The sequence below is a fragment of the Phoenix dactylifera genome, chromosome 2 (genome assembly GCF_051530095.1).
Source record: "Phoenix dactylifera cultivar Ajwa chromosome 2, Ajwa_hap1_PhDact_Kaust_v1.1, whole genome shotgun sequence".
Lineage (NCBI taxonomy): Eukaryota > Viridiplantae > Streptophyta > Magnoliopsida > Arecales > Arecaceae > Phoenix > Phoenix dactylifera.
This window is the reverse complement of record NC_143191.1, coordinates 12,579,214-12,602,851: the sequence shown is the minus strand read 5'-3', so window position 1 is coordinate 12,602,851 and position 23,638 is coordinate 12,579,214. Positions and strand designations below refer to the sequence as shown.

Here is a 23,638-nt window from a genome sequence, read left to right as displayed (position 1 = left end):
AGAGGCAAGATTGAGTCTTATAAGAAAAACCAAAGCATAATAAGGTTGATTAGCTCAAGTATATACCGAGTCTAGAAGATTATCAAACGGAATGTAAGCTAAATCAAGTCTCGAAGAGATTGAGATGGAAGAGGCAATCAGTTCCGAAGCCACTTACGAGTCCAAGATACAATAATATTTTAGATGTACGGAGAACTAATCTTCAGATTTAAATAAAACTGAAATACAAGAATTAGTTTCATGTATAGAGGGAGCCAGCTACATATACATGCATGGAACTAGAAACATGAGCATGGGTGCACAAGAAGTACATACATTGGAGCACATGCATGGACATGGGACATGATCAAAATGATCCAAATTTGAGCATGGCATAACAAAGCAAAGCTTGGAGGACACAATGATGAGATCACATGGATATGAATTGGAGAAAGGAGGGAGAAATTATATTAAGATAAAAAAATTGTTGAAATCGAAGGGCTCAGTTCAAGACTTATTCCATTGTGGAAAGAGGCTAGTTTTTGTTTCAGCGTGTTTGGGCAATAATGGACTGAGTTCTTTTATGATTTTAAAATGTTTTAGCATTGGGTTAGAATTTGAATATGGGAGGGAAAGTGGGTGGAAGCGGGGATTACAGCTACGAACTTCGGTACGAATGCAAGTTTGGTCGGCAAGCGGGTGCTCAAGCCGATTCGAATGAAGGAGGGAAAGGAAGGTGGGTACACAGTTGTTTAAAGATTTCTTATCTTCAGGGCAAGTTGGATTCTTGTTGTTTACTACTTGTCATGATCCCACTCGGCGTCCTCTTGTAGTTGAGTAGAGTAGGGATTCTCAATAGTGCATGCATGCTGTGCAGCACTGAGACGACCCCCATGGGAAAAGATATATCTACAAAAATTAATTTTTTCTTTTTTTTTGAGAAACAAAGTTACAATCAAGTATATATGCATAGACATATCTACAAAAATATAGAAAAACTACAATATTGCTGGTTCTTATCACTATTTATCGATTTCCATTTTAGTCTGATATGGAAATATGGCTATTCGCCCTCGTCTAGAGAGTAATAGTGGTAAATAACAAGTTTTATAACGAATAATAATTAGATATAATATATAATGGAAGAAATACTAGACACTCCGACTTTAGGCCTGATAGACCTTCCTGTCCTTAGATGTAAACCAAGGCGTACAACTTCAGCTCGGTGAATCACTTTGGCTCCGACCGAGAAATCGCTAGCTGCGCAGAACAATCGACACGCATCGACATGGGCTAATAGCACCAACAACTGATAGGTCTGGCACTCTGCAGTCGTGGCAGTATCACATCCTGTGCCCCACTAGCGCACAATACTGCCTACGTGGACTGGCACCCATGCCGCTGCCGTACCATCGGCTACTTTCTAACCATTCTTGCACGTCACGTCGATACAGGTAATGATAAACTGACTTTTCTATATAAGGGGAGCAACCCAAGAGACCTCAGGTACGTAAGACACACTCAGGGCCGGCCCAACCCTTAGGCAACTGAGGCGGTCGCCTAAGGCCCCGGCCCAAAGAAGGTCCACCGCAGAAAATGCCTCAAAGACAAAATGGAAAAAAAAGGCCCCCTGTGAATTCGTCTTAGGGCGGCCCACTGTAGGGAAGGCCTCAAAGACAAAACGGCCTTAGGCCCCCAAATACATTGGGCCGCTCCTGGACACACTATATGATACCCTTCTCACATAGTCCTCACTTTGCTAAAATCTCTCTCTCTTTCATATTGTTGCATCGTTGACCTGACTTAGGCATTGAAGGGTCTTCGACCGGATATTTTTTGGTAAGTAGTTTCTTGCAAGCCAACGTCTTACACAGCTCATCCCGCTCAAAGGCCATTTTCCATTTCTCCTTGACCATCGACACACACTTCGTGGACCTCTCGGCCAACCACTTTGTCTCGCTAACCACATGGGCATGCTGAAAAGGGGAATAAGAGTCAGTAATCAAATTGAAGGACGACACGAAAATCTCGCCCTCGATCGAGATAGTTGTTCAGCTTCCATTGTCCAAACCAGAGTACTGTTTAGCCTTGAAAGTAGGGGACAAGTGATGGAGAAAATACTGGACACCTCAACTTCGGGCCCGACCGACCTTCCTGTCCTCGAACGTAAACCAAGGCGAACTACTTCCACTCGGTGAATGACTTCGACTCCGACCAAGGAGTCGTATGTCGTAGAGAGCAATTAGCACGCATCGACAAGGGTCGATAGTCCCAACAATCGACAACCAGCAATCCGCAGTCGCGATAGCATCACATCCTATGCCCCACTAGCACAATTTGCCGCCCACATGGACTGGCACAATCACTACAATCATACAATCGGCCACTGCCTGGCCATCATTGCACGCCACGTTGGCCCAGCTAATGACAAACTAGCTTTCCTATATAAGATGAGCAACTCGGAAGACCTCAGATACACAAGATACATGATATATGCTAAGCTTCCCACACAATCCTCACTCTAATAAAAGTTTTTCCTTCCATACTGTTGCTTTGTTGATTTGACTTAGACGTCAAAGGGTCCTTCACCAAAAATCTTTCGAACTTCTTGTAAGCCACCCAGCGGAGGAGTGCAATGCCCAACGCCTCAACTAGTCGGCTCAGCCTGTCTCCAACCAACCTCGGAACCATTCGAGTTGTGCTCTTATTTTGGTATGGATACGATGACAATAATCCATATTAAAAAAAAAAAAGAAGACTGTGATGCCTATGCACAATAGAAAGCCCTTTAAAACGGTTTTATTGACCGTTATTTAGAGACCCGATACAAACATGAACGTTGTGCCAAGCACGGAACATGTTAACTAAAACCAATACCCGAGAGCATCACAACCCAAATTCCCTGGCCCAGCAGCGCTCGTCTATTTAAGGTGGCCGGGGGGCTGCGTCACACCCACAAAGGTGTAGTAGGGAAAGAGTGGAAGAAAAAGAGAAGGTTAAAGTCTACTTCCTCAAAAGCAGTGCCTCCTCCATCCTCCTTTTGCTCCCTTGTATTCTTTGTTTGTGGACATGGGCGAAGACGGCGCCTCTGCTCTGGCCGCCTCCGAAGCTCCACTACTCTTCGGCGGGTACAAGACCAGCCGGGCCGCCGATAGGTGGCGTTCAATCCTTTGCCATGGCAATTGCTTCACAGTTAAGCCTTGGACCATCGATGACGATGGCCCGAGCATGCCGGCTTCCCTTTCCCTTGCAAGAAAGGTGAGTTTCTCAGTCTCGTTTCCCATTTGCTATTTGCTATTGGAAGTGCATCCAATTCCTCGGAACTTCTAAACAAAGGAGAACATCAGACAACGTTCCCGTTTCACTCATCTCGCTATCGTTTCCACTGAATCATTCATAGCATGTTGCTAAAATTTCATCTTATCAAGATTTTCCAATAGTTGTTTTGCATTCTTTCCGTCAGCGAAGGAATCAAGTGAATCATCTGCATCGCAATTAAATCCTTCCTAGTAGATAAGATTCTCTCTCTCTCTCTCTCTCTCTCTCTCTCTCTCTCTCTCTCTCTCTGTGTGTCTTTTTTTTTTAGGCATCCAAGTAGATAAGATTCACTAGAGATCCAAATTAAAACACTTTTTCTTCTTGAGGACAAAATATTTCGTGCCATCCAAAAAAAAAATAAGGAACAGTCAAATAATGGAGAATTATGTAATTATCAGTTGTCATTGTCGTAACGCCAAGCTATGTTTTTGTGATTCATTAATTAATTACTTGCAACAAAAGTTAGTGCCGAGGATGTTGACCTGGCTAACTAAATTTTTTTTAGGAGGAAGAAGAAAATTTTAAAAAAAACTAGTGCATACGTACCTGACATCTTATCCATAGTTGCTTTAATACTTTTTGTTGGATATATATAGGTGACATGGTATAGCAACCAAAAAAAAAAAATTATAAACACACACAGAGCAACAAATAAAAACAAAAAATTATGGACACACACATACACACACAGCAACCAAAGAAAAAAAATTGTAGACACACATATGTATGCTTATATGTATGTATATGTACATGATGGTTTAAGAAAATAGGGCTATTAAAACACACACATATATGTATGTATGTATGTATACATGATGGTCGAGATAATACGGCTATTAAACGTTATCCGAGAAGATATTTAAAATTTGGAGATCAATCGAGTGCTCCAAGGAAAAGGTGAAGAAATTTGTTTCCCTTCCCGACCAATAGATTCCTAATTTCTAAGGTGCAGTAGGCAGAAGGTGCCGGGTTCTTATTCATAGGCTGTAAAGAAGCATAATTGACCACTAACCAGCATTTTTTGGTGGGTCTGTCGGCAGGTGGGGGCTGAGTTCATTGGCACTTTCATGCTGGTGTTCGCCAGCACGGCTGCGGCAATCATCGACCACCAATCCGGCGGTGCCGTCACCTTATTAGGCCTCGCAGCCTGTTCCGGCATCGCCGCGATGATCATCATCCTCTCAACTGGCCACATCTCCGGTGCTCACCTCAACCCATCTGTCACCATTGCCTTTGCCACCTTCAAACACTTCTCTTGGGAGAAGGTGAACACCTTGAAGCAAGAAATTAACTTCTATGTCGACATAAGGAATTAGATATAGTTCTATAAGCTTATATTTGGTTGCATGTGTGGAAGGTTCTTGTATACATTGCGGCACAGATGTCGGCATCGCTCTGTGCAGCATTCACATTGAAGGCAATCTTTCATCCCGGTTTGGGAGAAGGCGTGACGGTGCCGAGTGGTACTGCGGGTGCAGCGTTTCTAATGGAGTTTATTATTGGATTCAATCTCATGTTTGTCACCACGGCAGTTGCCACTGATGTCAGAGCAGTGAGTACTTTCCCTTCTTGATTCATTATATCCATGGAACAAAAGATTGGATCCATCAGGGTTCTTAATTAATTCGTGCAATCTTGATCATTTCATTCAGGTTGGGGAGCTGGCCGGGATCGCGGTAGGAGCAACTGTAACAATGAACAGCCTCATTGCTGGGTTCGTATGACATGTTCTATGATTAGATTAAAAAGAAATTAAAACCAATACAAAATTTCTAGGTGAAGTAGCGAATTCATCATGCAAGAGTAAAAGCCAGTGTACGCTAGCTCGGGCATAAAGATGAAATCAGTTACACTTTGGCACTGTGTAGTGTTTCTCATCTTATATGCTTATATGTCGAGCTTTCTCAGCAAAATATCCCGGTACAGTCGAGAGAGATATTTTGAACAAAGAAACTTTATTGTGATAGAGTTGAAAAAAGTGCAGAGACGAAAAGGTGGATTCATAAATATCTCTCTCTTTCAGTCTTTTCACCCAACAATAGCCATCTCTTTCAATCTTTGCTCTCAGAAACATCTCACTTTCCGCTGTACCCAATAGTTAAGTGCTCAAAAATATCTCAGGAGGATCAGCGGAGCATCCATGAACCCAGCGAGGACGCTGGGCCCGGCCATGGCGGCGAACGACTACAAGGCCATATGGGTATACTTCACGGCACCTATCCTGGGGACCCTCACCGGGGCCGGCGCCTACTCTGCTGTCAAGCTCAGAGACGACGACGCTACCCCGACTATGCGAAGCTTCAGAAGGTGACGACAGCCATCGATTGTTCTTTGTCCAAAAAGTAGACGACGATAGTTTTGTCCGATAAGATCTAGCTTAATAACTTCGTATGTCCTCTTGTATGTAACAATGTAATCGTAAAGCTGGTTGGTGTAAGATGATAGTTGTGGGGGGGCTGAAAGGTTCATGAATACACCATCAGCAGTCTATGAAAGAAAAAGGGTTATAAATAAAGCAAGAAATTTGCTGAGGAGGAGGGTTGGGAAGTTGATTGTTGGTGGTGAGATATCAATGGTGGTCTAAGCTTAGGTTTTGGAGTCGAAGCTTCTTTGTTTTGATCCGTATGTTGTTGTAAGAAGTTGTGACCCGGGCTTGGGTTGAAATGGAGTAGGCGCCGTGTTGTTTAGGAGACTTTGAAGAATATTATTTGTTATTCTCCTTATTCTCAGTGGCTTCAAATGAATTTAGGAGACTTTGAAGAATATTATTTGTTATTCTCCTTATTCTCAGTGGCTTCAAATGAAGGCTTGTGTTAAATTCAATGTAAATTATGGAATATGACTGTTCTAGAATATTTGTATCTGTTTGCACTAATGGATGCCCTGGTGCATTTGTTGAGGAGTGATTATTGTTTGTACCATGTTGTGGACCAGTCCAACTACGAAGCAACATGCATGATGACAGATAGAAATAAAAAAAAATAGATAGAAATAAATAAAAAAAAAGCACGATACATGTGCATATTTGTATGTGATACTTCATGGTTGAACGGGTCCACCAACTTGCAGACGCGGTCCAACTAAAAATTATATTTTGCGGAGATTTTCTAAATTTTCTACAAAAAAGTTATGTTTTTCCTGTGACTTACACACTAAATTTCTTTGTAACCAAAGATTTTATTTGTTGTGGCAGCATGGAAACTGAAATGAAGTCATTGAAATCTTCAAGTCCTACTGATGCATCAGCTGGATATCAACAAGGAGAGGATGACTAAACCCAGAGTTGAGATAGCACCGCATTGTTCCGATAAATATCAGTGATCCACTTGATAACTAACCATATTGATCTGAATTCTGAAACTGTAGTGCAAGATTGCTGTCATGAGACCGCTCTAAGCAGCTTGGATTTCAGCCAGGGGCACTGATTGTATGAGCTCTTCTAGAAACTTGTATAACATTGCCTTCATTATCCCTAATAACAAAGCCCAATCTGTTAACAAAAAAAAAAAAATAGCCCAATCGAGTAGATTCTTAGTTCCATGAAACATCAAAATTAACTTTTACCATGTCACATGGAGAGATATGCAAGAAACCAATAATTGATGATCACAAGATGAGCTTGCTTCGCTGTCGGTACCCCAGAACTGCAGGTTAGCAGTAACAGTTGAATTCGATATAGAGACGTGAAACTCCTCTATTAGAGGATGGGCAAATTGATATGTCCTAGAAGAAATTATCTCATTTTCTTGATGGATATTCGCTAAGGATTCAAATCCATTCAAATCTAATTACAAGTGTCATGGTCGGCCCGTGGACAGCCTCTATAAACCTGTGTTGCAGTGTCCTCCTAGTTTACATTTGCTATGGGCCGAGTTTGCTCTAATACTATTTGTTACAATTTAGGATCTCACTCAAAAAGACTAGTTGGAAGGTATTTTTTGGGTTCGTTAGACCTGTATAAGTACTCAAGATCTTCTCAGCGAATAACCGATGTAGGACTAAACACACGCCCATACAGATTCTTACACCTCCCGAGTGAAAAAAACTCTAAATTTACATAACAACCTACCCCAACTAACTTTCTACGAGAAGATTTGAACTAGAGGTGCAACTTTTCACTTCCACACCCATCTGAGATCAATTCCTTCCTCAACCTCTGAATGCTGCTGAATGTACCTGATTACTCCATCTTCTATTCTCCACTTTAGATATTCCAGCCTTATACCAAACCAGTCTATCCGGATGATGATATTTAGGCAGGGGAAATCCTGATATCATTTGAATCATTCCAGACGAAAAAATCTGCTCCAAAAGATTAGCATCCCAAGTACCATTGGTATTTATCAAATTAGACACCATCCGGTCATTATGGCATAAACACAATTGATGGGAATCAGGATTTGCTTTAATGGAACATTACTCGGCCTATTTTGACTCTTCTGCTTATGCTTTACGAAAGTAAATGCCAACCGGAGTCATTTGAGGACGAGTAAAGATAGCTTGAACCCTAAGCGATAAACCAATTTACATCGCCATATATTGTGGTCACGATTTGGTGGCTGAAGGTAGATTAGGAGGTGCGACATAGGCCTTCTCATGTATTAAACATTTTTTTTAGTACTATTGGTAAAAAAAATAAATAGCGCTGATTGGATTGCTTCCTATATTTTGAGAGAGCTTCAGATCTGTCTTCTTTTTTTTTTCCTCTATTTTTTATTATTATTATTTTTTTTGGGGATATACTTATGACTCATTGCATTAAAAAAAAAAAAAAAGGGGATGCACATAGAGTCATTGATGTGATACAGCACTTCCCATAATCAATTGCGATCATCATGCATGGCGACGCAAACTATTTCCATCAATCGAATATCAGTACGAAAGATGTTAGATACCAAACAAAAAAAGCCAGCTATGGGTAGCTGACCAGCGATGGAATCTTTTTTTTTAAGGATAAGGGAGGCTCAGCAGCCCGATTTGGATTTATTGAGGAGATAAAAGGGTAGAAGAGAAGAGATAGCTAGAGAGGGATAAGAAGGTAGAAATAAGTTAAACAAAAAGGAAAGGTACTCCAAGAGAAAAAGCCAAAACTTCACAACAGCTAGGAGAAAAGTGGCATGGATTAAAAAAAAGAGGAGGAGGTAGAAGAGATCATCTTAGCCGTTGTTTCACCGTTCTTCGATGAGAATTGAATATCTCTTGATTGTAACTACTGAATCGGAATAGAATACCTATCGATTGTAATACAATTGTAACTCCTTTCTTAGGAATGGAATGACTTTGTGGTCATAACTACAGAATAGCATGCTCCTACGGTTGTAATTATGTGATCTTGTACTGTCTATAAATATACTTGTCAGTAGGAATCTTCGTTCGATCACCGAACCGTCAATCTTAACTTAAATCAGTCATCAAATTAGTAAGTCCATTAATCTGTAGTGGAATAGTCTCACCAGCCCGTAAAATAATCGAAGTTGTGGGCATGGTCACGACTGGCTATTGATTCAACTCTTTACATGATATCTAAAAGCAGGTTTACTTACCAAGTCCCTTGGCCGAGAGTAGTTTCAGCGTGTAATTGTTAAATTGGTTCGTGATCTCCATGCTTCAACTTGAAAAAGGCATCTTGGCTATCATCTAGCCGTTCATCAAGTATTTGATAAGAGCAAAATATCTCTCGGTTCTAACCACTGGATCGAAATAAAATATCTGCTGACTATTCCACGGATGTGACCACATAACGTTCCCTTTCTTAAGAAAAAAACAACTCTGAGGTTGTAGCTATAGAATTGAATGCTCCTATCGCTGTAATTACGTGATTTTGTACCCTCTATGTATACTTGATTTTGGGAATGATGAGATAATGCAGTCTAGCTATTGATTCCACTCTTAATAGCTATTGAAGGTAGAGAAACTTTCACTATACTGCTTTGAGACAAATTTCTCCACCTTGGGATTTGGTGTTAGAAAATTTTAACTTCATTATGAGTCCAAAAGGCTTTCCTCAATCTGAAAAGAGGAATTCCAGAAGGTTAGTCAGCGGTAGAAGTAAAGAATTGATGCACTTGCTTGATTCTGGCCCAGATTTTAACAACTTCAGGCAGGTCTTTGTGATCGTAGAGTAGGAACCGTTCATTTAAAAACTGAGATCCTTAATTTGAAGGCAACAGATTCAAGAATGGAGGATTTTTCAAATAAATACCTCAAATTTCTTTCCTTCCAACAGCACCCACCATGAGGATTTTTTCAAGTAAATAAATGATCTACAGATTCTGTGTGGCAGCTTCAAAGGATAGAACTACCAACATATTTGCTCAGTTTTCTTTGCAGAAACTTTCAAGTATTTAAGTTACATATGAGAGCAAGCCAAAGGCAACAATTTACTTTTGATGGAGAACTAATCAAATGGTGTCCATTTAACCCATCTAGTGTTAAAAAACCCCTATAAACAGCCACAAGAGTAATTACCTAAACCTTCCAATTTCTAAATTAGATCAAGAAGAATTTGGGTGGAAATCAGCAAGAAGAGCTTGAAGTTTGCTCTGTTCTTCCAGGGCATACAAGGAAGGATTAATGCAGCACTTTAAATTCTTGGTTTGTCATTTGGAGTTAAAGAAACTAGCCAGAGAAAAGGAATATAAATAGGGGAAGAAGTTTTGAGAGGTGCCTCAATGAGCCAAGAATCCTTCCAAAACAGCACATTGTATCCATTTCCAACAATAAAAGAAGATCTGTTACAAAAAGGAGGGAGGGCATCAATAATCCCCTTCCAGGTTTTAGAACATTTTTTGCTGGGTTTCCAATATATATATATATATAGAGAGAGAGAGAGAGTTTGACTCTCTTGAAGTAGGTTCAAGAAATGAATTTTCCTCCATCCCCATTTAGCTAAAAGGGCATGGTGAAAAGATTTTGAGATCTTTGATTCCAAGGCCAAAGCCCCCTTCTTCTCTCTCTCTTTTTTTTTTTTTTTGTGGCTAAACTGGATGTATTATATATTACAGGTACAGATACAGCAAAAAAAAGTCAAACAATAATAGGTCTTGGAGCGCACCAGATCTCTTTCTTCCTTACCCAAACAAATTTTTCTCAGTTGATCCTGCTGGATGTTCCATGAGCAGTTAGTTTCAAAGCCTTTCTAAAGATAGGCCTTTCTGATAGCATCAATTCTTTTCAACCTGATACTTCAAAAGTGACATACAAAGCAGTGGCTTGACTGTTAGAGTAGAATTAATCAGAGTCAATCTGCCCTTGAAAGATAGAAATTTTCCTTTCAAAACTGTGGCATGGCTGGTAATCCTAATAAGTCTGTCATATTGATTATACAATTAAGGCAATCATGCCAATAGTCGACTTTCATGGATCTCTTATAATTTTCCTTCTTCCAAAGACTATATACATCAAGGCTTGATGTCATGTATCATGGCATAAGACTACCATAAGTTGGCCTCTCAAAGTGTCATAAATTGGCATTGGATTATTAGATTAGGCCAGGAATAGTCTGTGCAAGACATAAACTGGGCTGATTGGATCTAGTTATATGGTCATGGATGAGGTTGGATCGGATCTGATTATAGGTTTCGGTAGCAAGGTCGAGCCAATCAGATGATATAGGATCAATATGTAGCACCAAAATTGTTTTATAAGTCTGGTTATTACTTCAAGTAGTTCCATTTGGGCAAAGGGCTGGCTAGGCCTTTCTTTTAGGCATGCCAAGATAAAAGGTTTGGACTACCAATATATGCAACCTAATAATAGATTTCGAAGGTTTGAGTTGGTTTTGGCTGATGGGGTTCACGCACAATGCTAAACTCTGAAAAATCGCTTAGAAAGTTTGCTTGAGAGTGTTGCACCATTGCACCACTTCTCAATACCTATTAAACTAAAAGGAGAGAGAAAGTTAGAGCTCTCTACAAAATTTAGAAAAAATTAAAAGAAATTCATAAAAGAAACTAGGGGAAAAAAAGAAAATAAGAAGACTTCATGAAAAAAAAGAAATATTTAAAAAGAAGGTGTCCAAAGAGTTATAATTTTTTTTGGACTCTATAAACTTAAGAAAATCGGCTAGAAGATGAAGTGAAAAAAAAAAAAACAACATACATCGCCAAACCGATAAAAAAAAAATCCAACGTTCAGGTCATGTGCCTATAGGATCATGAGGGCCACTAGGATTTGGCAAATTGAAATTTTGTGCATTTTATTATTTTTTTGATCTTTTTTTATTTTGACAGTAAACATTGGCTCTTTTTTTTTTTGAAGAATATTAGGTGGCAAAAATTGAAGTTGCAATTTAAACTCGAAGATTACCATGCTTAACAACAGAACCGTCAATGGGACGGGCTGCCTTCCAAGGGGCCCAACGGGATACAACCCAAAGTTACGCTCAGGTTGTAAAGCGCAAGCTGGGCTAGAATAGGTTGCAGATCGGGCCTGGATTAGATATTTGATAAAATTGGGTCAAAGTCAATTTAGAGCCCATCTCAGTCCCAAAGCATTCAAGATTCCCAGGCTAGGTTTTAAGCTTGGGTTGGTTTTGAGACTCTGATCCAACGTGACCCTCAATGATCTGTCAATAAAAATTTTTAAAATTGACGGCGTTGGCAGCCAAAGCAATGAATTTTTAACCTTCTTTTATTTCTTCACTCGATCGCCATCTTCCACTCCTTTTCTAATGTGGATCTCTGATGATGAATGAATTTATTTTTCATGGAAGGATTGGGTTCTTATTCTTATGGAAGGTGCCGTTAGTGAAATGTGGCTGTATCCTTCGCGCAAAAGAAGGATTCACCTTCCTTTGCAACCATCACCATTGGATTACAAATTGTACAGATCTCAAAGATATCCAAAGTCTATCATTCATCCATTTGTACGGACTTAAATCAAGTAGAGGATGATCCAACGGTGAGTGGCGCGAAGGAAGGTGAATTCTTTTTTAGCCTGAAGGATACAACTATGCTTGTAGAGAGGACTGGAGACACGTGTGATGCAAGACCTACGATCAGTGAGATATACCAATCTGAAAGTTTTGATGTACGGTCCAGATCATGACATTAAATATGGATGGGTCTAAACTAACTGGGGCACATTTATTAAAGATTTAAGCAATAATGGAGGTTGCGATATGTTCACTTGATCACTCAAATTTATTTTAAAAGAAAAATACCATTGATGGTATATGATAATTCTAATATTGGATAACACATTAAGAAGAAATGTGGATACTTGTGAGATACAACTTCGTAAGTTTGAGAGACTATGAGAAGAACTAACATTAAGAAGAAATGTAGATGTTTGTGAGATGCAAGTTTGTAAATTTGAGAGACTACGAGAAGGACTAAGAGGTTAGAAGAAGGGTCGGTCACTATTTTTATCCTAGTTGAATAAAAGGAAGGGAGAAAACCCGACCCTTTCTAAGTTTTAGAAAAATCAGAAAAAATAAAAAAAATTGAAACATTTTTGAAAGTCATGTAAAAAATAAAGTAAAGTTTATGTTAAATCAACCATTTATGTTAAAATCATATGCACATTCATTTATGTTAAATAACACACACAAAAAGAAATTTATATTAAAATTGGTCCGTTTTTGTTAGAATTGTTTGCACATTCATTTATGTTAAAATTATGCACAAAAAAAAGTAAAATATATTTCTCTGTTATTCGTATGTGCAAAAAGTTTCCACTCATAAAATAATTTCACACATACACTCATAAAAAATTCATGTGCAAGTACAAAAACTTACATTAACATATAAAAAACCTTTTGATTTATAGTGGCATAAAAATAAAATTAATTAAATTAGATTCAACTAAAAGAAATCCATGCATGCATAAAAAAGAAAAATTAGTTTTATTTTTTTGTGATTCGTACGCACAAAAAAATTCATGCCAAAAAAAACTATGCTCATACTCATAAAAAAAATTTAAACATATGGACAAAAAATTGCATGCACACACAAAAAGCAAAGAAATATAATCATACTAAATTTAGATTTTTAATGGTATGAAAAACTCGCTCAAACATTATTACATGTATGCACAAAAAAATGCGCAATCATACTAAAATTAGGTTTCAAGTGACAGAAAAAAATTAATTAAATTATACTATAAAAGAAATCCAAGCATAAAAAAGAAAAAATAGTTTTAGTTTTTCGGTGATTTGTATGAAAAAAATTTCAGCCAGAAAAAAATTCTGCATCCATGCATAGAAAAGAATTTTTTTTATACGCTCATATATAAAAAATTGCATGCATGCATAAAAAAATTTAATTTACAAATGAAATTATTTTGAAAAGCTATTAACTAAGTATACCCATGTAGAAGAAAAATTTTGAAATATTTGAAATAACTTTAAGTTTGAGTAGAATTTTTCTTAATTAATTTTAAAAATATATTGATAGTTTAGAGTATGTGTAAAAAAATTAGGAACCTTTAACGTATGTTCCCCTTCATGCATAAAGTTTTGAGAAAATATATGGTATCAATTTGATGGACCCTTCTTAATTAGTTTTAAAAAAAGTATTGGTCGTTTATATGCCCCCAATAAAAAAATAATTTTAAAGTTATTTTAAAAAATTCTTAACTAATTTCACGTACGTAGTATAAAATAAAAAATAATTTAAAATAAATTTAAATCTCTATCTCTATATATGTCAAATCACGAGAAAGTCACCTCCCCTTAAAAATTTACAAAAAGTAGAGAAAAATTTTAGGAAAACTTCTATTCTTGTTTCTCCATTAAATGACACATTTTACTATACCAATCCAAAGGAATCAAAAAGAATACGCTGCACCAAGTGACTTTGATAAGACTAGGTTCGCACAAAGATGCACTTCAAACTCAAAAGGCACCATTAGTTTATGTTTAACCTCTAGAAGGTGTCGGGATGGAGAAGTATGATGGGCATCAAGCTTGATATAGAGAGAGTCTGTGATAGGATGAGGTGGAACTTCATGACACATTCTCTGGAGAGCTTCATCTTTCATCCGCTCCAAATCAGGTGGAGCCCATCGCAATTTTGCCATATTGGTGAACGACTCCCCATCGCAATTTTTCGAGTCATCGATGGGGCTGAGACAAGGCTGCCCCTTGTCATCGCTTATGTTCATTATCTATGCAGACTCCTTGTCTAGATCGCTCCAGCGTGCCTCAGTGATGCAGTAGGTGGAGGCCTATAGGCAGCATCTGACTTGGCTCAGATTTCGCATCTGCTATTCGCTGATGATTGTCTGCTATTAGCTCGTGTGACGAGATGGTCGGCTCTGGTGTTTTGGAGGATCCTGGGAAAGTACTATGCGGAGTCCGGACTCGACTCAGATCTCGCATCTGCTATTGCTGACGATTGTTTGCTTCAGCCCGAAGATCCATCCAGGTGTGAAGGCTTCTATCACGATAATTCTGGAGATTGAGGAGCAGGAGGGAACCTTGAGATATCTCGGGGTCTCAATCATAGGTCGGCGCCTCCACAAGGGGGAGTGCTCTTCCTTGGAGTTGGGCGTCAGATGTAGGCTGGAGGGATGGCAGGCGAGCGCTCTGCCTATGATGGGTAGAGTCACACTGGTATGGTCAGTTCTTAGCTCGATCCTTCTTAATCTATTATCCAACACTATGGTGCCTCTCGCAATGCTGTAGTGCATGGAATGACTATTCAGAAGCTTCATCTAGGGGCGGCATGGGGGTAACAATGGTGTTCACCTACTGGTGTGGGATACGATCTGCCAGCCGAACAACAGTGGTGGCTTGGGGGCCCACTCCCTGATCAAGCGACGGGAGATCCTCGCAACCATATTGGTAGTCAGATTTCTTCTGGAGCCGGAGAATCTCTGGAGCTCTCTGTTGAGGGCCAAGTATGGGGATCCAGCGGACCTGGCAGTTTTTCGCACTGGTCGGCGCAGCTCCTCCAATTGGAGAGAGATCTGTGCCCGCGCCCTATCAGCTCTTTCGACGATCAGATGTGAGACTGGGGATAGACGGGCTATCGACGTCTTGGAGGACAGATGGTTGTTGGAGGTGCTGTTGTGTAGCTGGCGCACCTTGATCGACCTTGGTTGGTTGGATGGGCGTAGAGTCTGCGATCTGTTTGCTTCAGGAGAGTGAAAGTGGAATGAGGACCTCGTCCGACGGACATTTGGGGAGCAGCTGGCCGAGCAGATCTTGTCACTTCCGATTCCTACAGGGGATGTTGTGGACAAGAGGGTCTGGAGCGAGATTGGGAGGTCAGAGGTGAAAACTCGAGACTTACTTGGGTTGGTTAGGAGACATGCGGCTCTGCGGATTGAAGGGGTTGGATCTGGAGACTGTGCATCCACCTCCGAGTAGCTCTGTTTGTCTGGAAGGTGGTATGAGGGAGCCTGCCAAATAGAGGCATACTGGCTCGGCAAGGGGTGAGTATCTTCCCTGCTTGTGTGGTTTGGCCGGAGGTGGAGGAATCTATTTTTCACATCCTCATTGGATGTTCACGGACTGCTCAGATCTGGGGGTGTGCTGTGGCCTCCCTCGACCCACAGCAGGGGTGGACGTTGACCAAGAATTTTCTAGACTTCTTGGAGGGTTACTCATGGAGGACCGGTCTTGAGGAGAGGGGGATCAGGGCTACCATATGGCCTACCATTGTTGGCTAGATAGGAATGCCCAAGTCTTTGAGGACAGCAGAGCGCAGCCGAGGGTACTAGTGGCGGACAGAGCTCTACTTCATGCAGTGGAGGTTTTTGGCACCACCATGTCGTCGTCCCTTAAGATGGCTAGGAAAATCTAGAGTTTCCATTTTGCTCCTGTAGTGTCCAGGACCGTGTTTGTCTCTTTGGAGCTCCCACCTCTGGCTTTCTCAAGGTGAACTTCGATGGCAGTGTCAGCGAGAGTGAGCAATAGAGGTGTGAGATTTGTCATCAGACACCATGACGCCAGATTGGTGGTGGTCGGCGATTGGCGGATCTTCGATAAGTTGTTAGTGCCGAGCTCAGAACTGCATAGGAGGACATCACCTATGCGAGGCGTGTTTTAGGTGCGGACCGCATTCTCCTTGAGGGGGACTCAGCCATGGGGTCAGAGATGCGCGGCCGGCGGGATGTCACTGCTACATGACATCCGTAGACTTTCGGATGAGTGTGATTTTTATCGAGCCACACATGTCTATAGGGAAGCGAACAGTGTTGCCGATTGGGTTGCTTCCTATGACGCATTATTTTGGAGATTTCATCTAAAAAAATTACATGACTGCTTCTTCTTCTTTGTATTATTTTTTTTAAAAAAAATTGTTGGATACAACTACATTGGTTGTGTATGAGTTGTTGTTGTATAAAAAATAAATAAATAAACATGGATCTGTGAGAGACTTTGGAATCAGACAGAAGTAATGCCAATCCATTTATTACAGTCATTTTTCCAAGAATTCAGCTTGTGCTTACATCACCATCAACACGCATGTTTTTTGGTAAAAAAATTTATTATCTGAAATTAAAACCTCTGAAACTGTGCATCAAGAACACCAGCAGTTTAAATACGGCCCAAATCATTTCTTTTAATCTTTGAGTTGTAGCCTCTGACAAAACTTTGACAGTTATTTTAATAATTAAATACATCCAATGCAAACCCTTAGAGGTTCCATGCAATCTCGGTTTCTTGACAGAATACATTAATACAACACCCTCTCTTCATTCCAACTCTAAGCACAATCACGAGCAGCTAAAAGAGAGAAAAAATGACGAAGGTGATAAGAAGCCATTCCCGTTCCCCATCATGTCCTCCTCCTTGCCATGGAGGAAGGGTTGCCGTCGAAGAGCTCATCGATATAATTCTCGAGGTCATCCGCCCCGAACTTGATGTACTTCTCCGTCTGCCGCCCCGGGTGGAGGTACTGCGAGAATCTCCCCAGAAACGACCGGTATGCCGGCACTACCACCGCCGAGATCGACACCCTCAGCTCCGACTGCATCTGCTCATCGCTCACCACCCACGAGCTCTGCGTCTTGCGGATCTCGTCGATCATGGCATTGAAGCTCTTGAACCGCTCCTTGAGCACCGGCTTGGACACATTCCCCCTCACATTCAGGCCTTCATCCCTGAAACAAGCGAGCACCTTCGACCACGTCTCGCGCTGGTAGTTCTTGTGGTACTGCCTCAACTCCGATGATCTCTTCCGGCGCCATGCTTCTCCGAGCAGCTCATTGATCCCTGCTGCCCCCTTGATCTTCTTCATGATGTACCTCCCACTGTTCATCAAGAATATGTTGCACAGTGCCTGATCCTTGTAGAGCTTGGATTTGGCCTCCAAATTCGAATGCAGCAACTCCATCAACTCCGTCAATTGGTCTGCAAATGGTTTCGGGTCAGTTGCAGTACTGCTGCTGCTCTGGTTTTCACGGTTGCTGGTGCTACCCGGTGGCGCATCATCGCCGTCGTCGTCGTAGGATGACGGCCTCTCAGTTCTCTGGTAGTCTTTGAAGACCTGCTCCAATGTGTTCGTGTATTCACACGCATATTTGAGGTAATTCATGACATAGCGGGTGAGGGGGTGGACGGCGCCGCCGGGCACGGGCGTCTTCCCTGTGTCGGTCTTGATCGAGCTCTCAAGGTCGCAGAAGATCGCTATCGCCGCCTCCCCGAGACGGGACTGGATGGCGGAGATCTCCGACTTGAGATCCCTCACTGGTGAAGCGGTCGACTCCTCCTCGTTCCCTTCGACGGAGAAGATGGCATGGATGGCCGGCGTCAGGTCTCTCAAGGTCTCGTATATGTCGAGCATCTTGAAGAGCTTCTCCGTGGAGCGCTTCGTCATGGAGACGGCCTCCGCGAAATTGAGGAGCTGAAAGATGGCACCAAGGGCGAGGTTGTTGAAGAGGCTGTTGGCTATGTCTCCGTGGCCTGAGAAGACGATATCGAAAAGCTCGCGCTCGCTGGGGAATGAGACGGTGATCGAATGCCGAAAGGCCTTGATCCACGTTGCGATCTCTCCCTCCAGCGAATCCCAAGCCATTCTTTGCACATCGTCGATGCTGATCTTCTCGCATCCGAGGCTGGATAAGCCTGCAAAGAAGGCGTTGCGCCGAGCAACGCTAAACACCTCGCAGCACTCGGTCACGTAGCCCGCGGGGATCATCACCGCGGCAATGCCTCGTAATCTCTCCACGACATTCGGTGGATATGTTTGGGGATATTCTTCATTGGTGCTGGATTCCGCTGAAGGCAAAATGCACCTGTCTTGTTCATGTTGTTGTTGTTGTTGTGGTCGGCTGAAAGATGGCGGCCGCTTAGTCTTCGTGCTGGTGCTGCCGAGATCCTGCTGCTTTCCACGAGAATTCTCGTCGAGGAGCGAAAAGAATTCGTCTTCGAGGAAGGCCATGGCACGGTGGAGGACGCCGCCGGTGCGGTTCATGGCATGGTTGTACCGGGGCTCCGACGATAATGGTGTTAACGCCGATGTCAGCTTGTTAACTCGCTTGAAAGCGTCGAGGAGGGAGATCTCGTCATGGTCGGGAGACCATTTTCGCTCGCCCGACTCGTACGTGGCGATCTCCTTCTCCAACGCGTCGACGAACTTCTCGATGGTCGATTCGGGGAGCTCGGGCAGCTCATAACCTTGAGCCTGAACATCTTGGAGGCTGGCAAGGACGCCGACGAAGCGATCAATCTCATCGGAGAAGGAAATGAAGCTGCGCTCGGATTCTTCGACATTCTCCTTGCTTGTTTCCTCCTCCTCCTGCTCCTTGTCCTCCTCCTCCCTCTCTTCCTCTATACAGTCCTCCTTGCTATCATCTCCCTCCTTCTTCTCGTATCTATCTTCAAACTTGATGGCACCTAAGGAGAGGTTCCTGTCAGATTCTCGGAGCTTCTCTTCGCGGCTAGAGGAGGAGAAGCTGTTGGATTTCTGAGGTAGAGGGGATTGTTTCGTCTCCATTTTCTCTGCTTTTTTCCCTGTGCTGTTTTCTTCTCAAAACGGGCTAACTTAGAAGGGAGAGTTAGACAAAGGAAGACGAGAAAGAGAGAGAAGGAAACTGAAAAGAAAAAGGAGAAAAAGGTGGAGAACGGAAGGTGTTTATTGTTCTGGAGGGGAGAAGGAGAGGGGTGGCGAAAATAGAGGAAGGATGATTGAAATGGTCGTTGCGGCCCACGTCGAGGAGAGATCGTTGCTCGCGGCATAGACAGTTGTCATTGTTTTATTCGTCCCAATCAAATGTTGACCACCTTTTTGTCTGCCATGCCTTCATCATGTTAAAAACTTAGTTGCCCGTTTAACAGGAGATTTCCACGCCAATTCTTATTTTAAAAGATCGGCTCCGACTACCACTTCAACGTCTCCGAGGTTGCATGCACGATTTCATTTCTCCCACTGTAGGGTCAACCAACTATAGAAAAGCTATCCTTTTCGTCTTGGTTGCGATCTAAGAGGATGCTTGTAACTTGTAAGCATTGTGAGAGATCGAAACCTAAAACAATACTTATAAGCGTCATCGAAAACTACTGCACATGTCGGGCAAAGACTTAGAGAAAAAGTCGGTTTTACCGACGCTTTTTTGACGACGCTTTCCACAAGCGTCGGTAGTATTTGGTCGGCAAAGGACGACGCTAATAAGCGTCGGTGTAGTCGCCGGATAAGACGACGCTAAAAAGCGTCATCGGAAACGAGCCCTCTCTCTCTTTCCGTTTTCCCGGCCACCGCCCTCCACCCTCAACCCATTCCAGAGTTTTTTAAGAGGGGATCATCATCCCCATTCCTCGTCTTCTCTCTCTCTCTCTCTCTCATCATCATCGCCCCCCCTCCCTAACCCCCTCCAGATTCAAGAAGCAGAACGGCTCCGGCGATGATATCTTCGCCCGCCTCTTCGCCGCCTCCTTGGATCCCGACTTCGCCCCCCTCTCCCTCGAACCGCGGATCCTCAAGTCCTACCTCATCGCCGGCGAGACCCTCTACGGCCTCTTCCTCCTGCGCTCCTCCCCGACCCTCGCCGAGATCCCCGACCCTCGCCGCTGCCCGCACCCCAGCCATCCTCCGCCTTCTGGAGCTCTCCACCGCCTGGGCCAAGAAGGCCCTTGATCTCGGCCCCCAGGGACTCATGTTCCCCATGATCGAGTCCCCCGGCACCACTGTTATCCTTCTCGGTTTCCAGCACTACCTGGTTATGCTTGGCACCACTGTTATCATTCCTACTGCTCTTGTTCCTCAGATGGGTGGAGGAAATGTATGACTTAATTACACAAATATGCATGATCCATGAGGTTGATGGTTCGTTTAGCTTTTGTTTTCACAAAAAATTGTACGTGAAACCACTTTTATTGCTTTAGGATGAGAAAGCTCAGGTGATCCAGACATTACTGTTTGTGGCCGGCTTAAACACTCTGTTACAGACCTTATTTGGAACTCGTTTACAAGGTCAATTTTCTAAACCAATTGGCTATCTTGGTTTCTGAACAAAACACTTGAAAATACTAATGAGATTTCATGAACAGGCCTTCTAGTGTACATTGGGACAAGTTTCTTCTCTTTAGGTTCTTCCGAAGCTTCCTGCCTTTCTTTGTGTTTGAAGTATGTTATCTGTTGTAATTGGAATGTAATTATGCTCTGTCAGGTTTTTAATTTTAAGTAGGTTGAAGAAGTATAATAGAAGAGACGGGTCTGGACTGTCAAGTCTCTGTGAAGGATTTGGGGTTTTGTTTGATTTTCTTGCATGTGCTTCTGAAGCAGGTATCTCTTAGTTATGGAAATCCTAGTTGCAGAGATTTATTCATGTCAGTGGTTGCTTTTAGGATTGCTTTTGCAGCTCAAATTCATGGATTATGGTTGAAATACGGATGTACCTCTTATGAGTCCCAGAGACTGCAGGGTTGTCATGGACGCAGAAGATCTGTATATGCCATGTCAGAAAAATATTTTGCAGCGTCTTGGAGGAAACAAATATTTGAGTATTGTTTATGATAAATAATCTGCCAACGGATCTAGTAACAAGGTATGCATAGTTATCATCTATCAAGTTTTGATCTCCTCTTTTTGCTAAATTGAGATTAATAAAAAAGGATTAAACTTGAGCAGCTGCTAGAATATGGTTTGTGCTTGTCGTTCTCAGTCAACCTCCTCCTCCTCCTTCATCCACTCACACTAATTATCCAGGATCAATTTTTTGGGGATGCACCATCTGATAATCGAATCGAGAACTTCTGGTTGCTAAGCAGAAGGTTGACTGCTGGGGCAGATCCCAATTCTAAAAAACAACTTGATTGGTTGCAAGGTAAGGGTGAAGTACAACGGTATAGAGCTAAGATTGTAAAGGTAGTAATGGTTCTATTCACATTTGTAACTTTATCGTAGATTAATGACTAAAAATATAGATTGATGGCTGCAAAAGGCTGGTCTGAATTCCCTTCTCATGGACATGCAGGATTAAATGGAAAGCATTTTCCAAATATACGAGGAGCTGAATTTGTTTGGGGTATGGAGGCTGGGTGAGTTTGCCCATCGACCAAACAGAATTTGCTGTGTGAAGTGGCAGCCTTTGGATGGTGGTCTTGTCATTTGTGAAATTAACATTTGCCCCCAGGTGGTACTGCTGCTACTGTTTGATTTCTCAGTTCAGCAAATTTTTGCTGCTTAATGATTCCCTGCATCTGGCATCATTCTTTGCAGGATTACTTTGGCCTCTGAAGGAGAGGCTAAAACTGAGAAAAGCTATTGCTATTTTCTTGTGTAGCATAAATCAGTGCATAGAAATGCATCGTTTCATGTGATTAAGAATTTGTAGTCTATCCTCAAACATTCTGCCGCCAGGTGGTACTGCTAGTGCTTGATTATTGATCGAGATCTCTCTCTCAGTTCGACGAACCTTCGATGCTTGATGATCTTTACATCTTGCATCTATCTTTGTAGGATTACTTCGGCCTATGAAGGAGAGCCTAAAGCTAAAGATTGCTGGTGATCTTCTTCCATGTGGAGTACTAAACTCAAAGGAAGGGTGGCATCTTTCCTTATAATTTACTTCTACCATAGCCTTATTTAAACAAAACTTGATATTTCTGCACATATTTCACAGACTGGGAGAAGCTGAGAAGGCAATTCACCATTACAAGCTATCACGAAAGGAAACCAGCTCTAATGACTTCTCACAAGTTCATGCTCTCCAGACCCATTTGGCCAAGTGTAATGAAGCACGTAAGCAAAAGGATTGGCTCACTGTGTTAAAGGAATCACAGGCTGCTGTCTCTGCTGGTGCCGATTCTGCACCACAAGTCTTACATTACAATAACCTTTCAGTTTACATGGTGGCAGAAATTATACCTTATCTTGTTTCATGTATTATCTTTGCCTTGAAAGTATATATGCCCAAGCTTCCTTATCTATTTCCTTGTCCAAATTGATTCATTATTTCAAAATGTTAGTTTTTACTTAATATTACTATGTTATATGTTTTTGCCACACCGCATATCGTTGCCCTGTTGAGATGCAATCAGGTTCCATTTGAAGATCTAACTGCAATCAAGATTTTAGTAGAACTTACAGTGAGGAACGTCAGTTGAACGCTGTCTAAAAGATTTCCTGTGTCATTTTGTTTAATATCTTCATAAGAAGAGTATTAACTGTGGTTGGGTAGAGATAATTTAAGTCTATATATTTTTTCTTGTGTTATGCTCTTAAGGTCTTTGCATTGCAAGAGGAGGAGGCTCTTAAGCTCCTAAGGCATGACGATGCAGATTCAGTGTTAAATGGTGCCGCTAGGAATGCATACATCCTCATAATCCGAGCACAGGTTGATATGGCTTTAATTTACATTCGTATTTTTATTTTTTTTAAAAAAATAGCAATCTCGACGCTTTAAAGCGTTAGTAAAAAAAGTTGTGGCACGCCTAAATACATTTGCCGACGCTTTAAAGCGTCGACGAAAACCCAAAACTAGCAATGCTTTGGGCTTTCCTGACACTTTAAAGCGTCGGCAAATGTCGTTTTTGCCGATGCTTCTATTAGCATCGGGAAAGTCCTGTTTCTGCCGACGCTTTCTCTTAGCGTCGGCAAAAACCGGACCCACGCCCACCTGCCCGACGTCTGACCCACGCTTTGGGGTGCGTGGGCTGGAAACTCGCCGACGCTTAAAAGCGTCGTTAGAGACTAAAAAAACCGCCGGAAGATATCCTTTCTTTTGTAGAATTAGCTTGGGGCAATCCTTAGACTCCACCACCAGAGAAGATATCAGACTTAGACGATGCTAAAAAGCCGTCAGAAATCAAAATGTCCTCCAAACTTGGTTAACTCACGTGCAGTCAACCAAGTTTTTGGATTTTTCTTTTGGTGCCTTTGCTTGTACTTTATTTATAAGTCGAAGTACCCCTTAGTCACATTTCTAGCCTTCCTCTAGATGCTGTTCG

The 23,638-nt window shown here is 41.9% G+C and overlaps 3 protein-coding genes across 6 annotated transcripts; 2 read left to right on the top strand and 1 right to left on the bottom strand.

Annotated features, from left to right (window-relative positions):
- The first annotated feature begins 2,932 nt into the window (after positions 1 to 2,932).
- LOC103722095 (aquaporin NIP6-1-like) lies at positions 2,933 to 6,152 on the top strand. Of its 2 annotated transcripts, none has more exons than XM_008812539.5 (5): positions 2,933 to 3,237; positions 4,338 to 4,562; positions 4,655 to 4,849; positions 4,950 to 5,011; positions 5,419 to 6,152. In XM_008812539.5, the coding sequence occupies exons 1-5, from the start codon at positions 3,049 to 3,051 to the stop codon at positions 5,606 to 5,608; spliced, it is 861 nt and encodes a 286-aa protein (XP_008810761.1). In that variant the 5' UTR covers positions 2,933 to 3,048; the 3' UTR covers positions 5,609 to 6,152. The 2 variants fall into 2 exon arrangements, with proteins under 2 accessions (XP_008810761.1, XP_088571496.1); XM_088715370.2 differs by lacking the exon at positions 5,419 to 6,152 and adding an exon at positions 5,206 to 5,412 and having other exon boundaries at positions 2,935 to 3,237.
- Positions 6,153 to 17,027: 10,875 nt separating this feature from the next.
- On the bottom strand, positions 17,028 to 19,374 carry LOC103722084 (exocyst complex component EXO70C1-like). Its single transcript, XM_017846984.3, has one exon. It carries the CDS (start codon positions 19,185 to 19,187, stop codon positions 17,028 to 17,030), a length of 2,160 nt encoding a protein of 719 aa, XP_017702473.2. The 5' UTR covers positions 19,188 to 19,374.
- A 591-nt stretch (positions 19,375 to 19,965) lies between these two features.
- LOC103700425 (uncharacterized) lies at positions 19,966 to 22,618 on the top strand. 3 transcript variants are annotated; one of them, XM_088715375.2, is made up of 9 exons: positions 19,966 to 20,469; positions 20,573 to 20,660; positions 20,738 to 20,776; positions 20,857 to 20,972; positions 21,111 to 21,234; positions 21,318 to 21,513; positions 21,664 to 21,822; positions 21,909 to 22,049; positions 22,149 to 22,618. In XM_088715375.2, exons 1-4 carry the CDS (start codon positions 20,092 to 20,094, stop codon positions 20,862 to 20,864), a joined length of 513 nt encoding a protein of 170 aa, XP_088571501.1. In that variant the 5' UTR covers positions 19,966 to 20,091; the 3' UTR covers positions 20,865 to 20,972; positions 21,111 to 21,234; positions 21,318 to 21,513; positions 21,664 to 21,822; positions 21,909 to 22,049; positions 22,149 to 22,618. The 3 variants fall into 3 exon arrangements, with proteins under 3 accessions (XP_088571501.1, XP_088571502.1, XP_088571500.1); XM_088715376.2 differs by having other exon boundaries at positions 21,102 to 21,234; positions 21,396 to 21,513; XM_088715374.2 differs by having other exon boundaries at positions 21,102 to 21,234.
- The last annotated feature ends 1,020 nt before the right edge of the window (positions 22,619 to 23,638 follow it).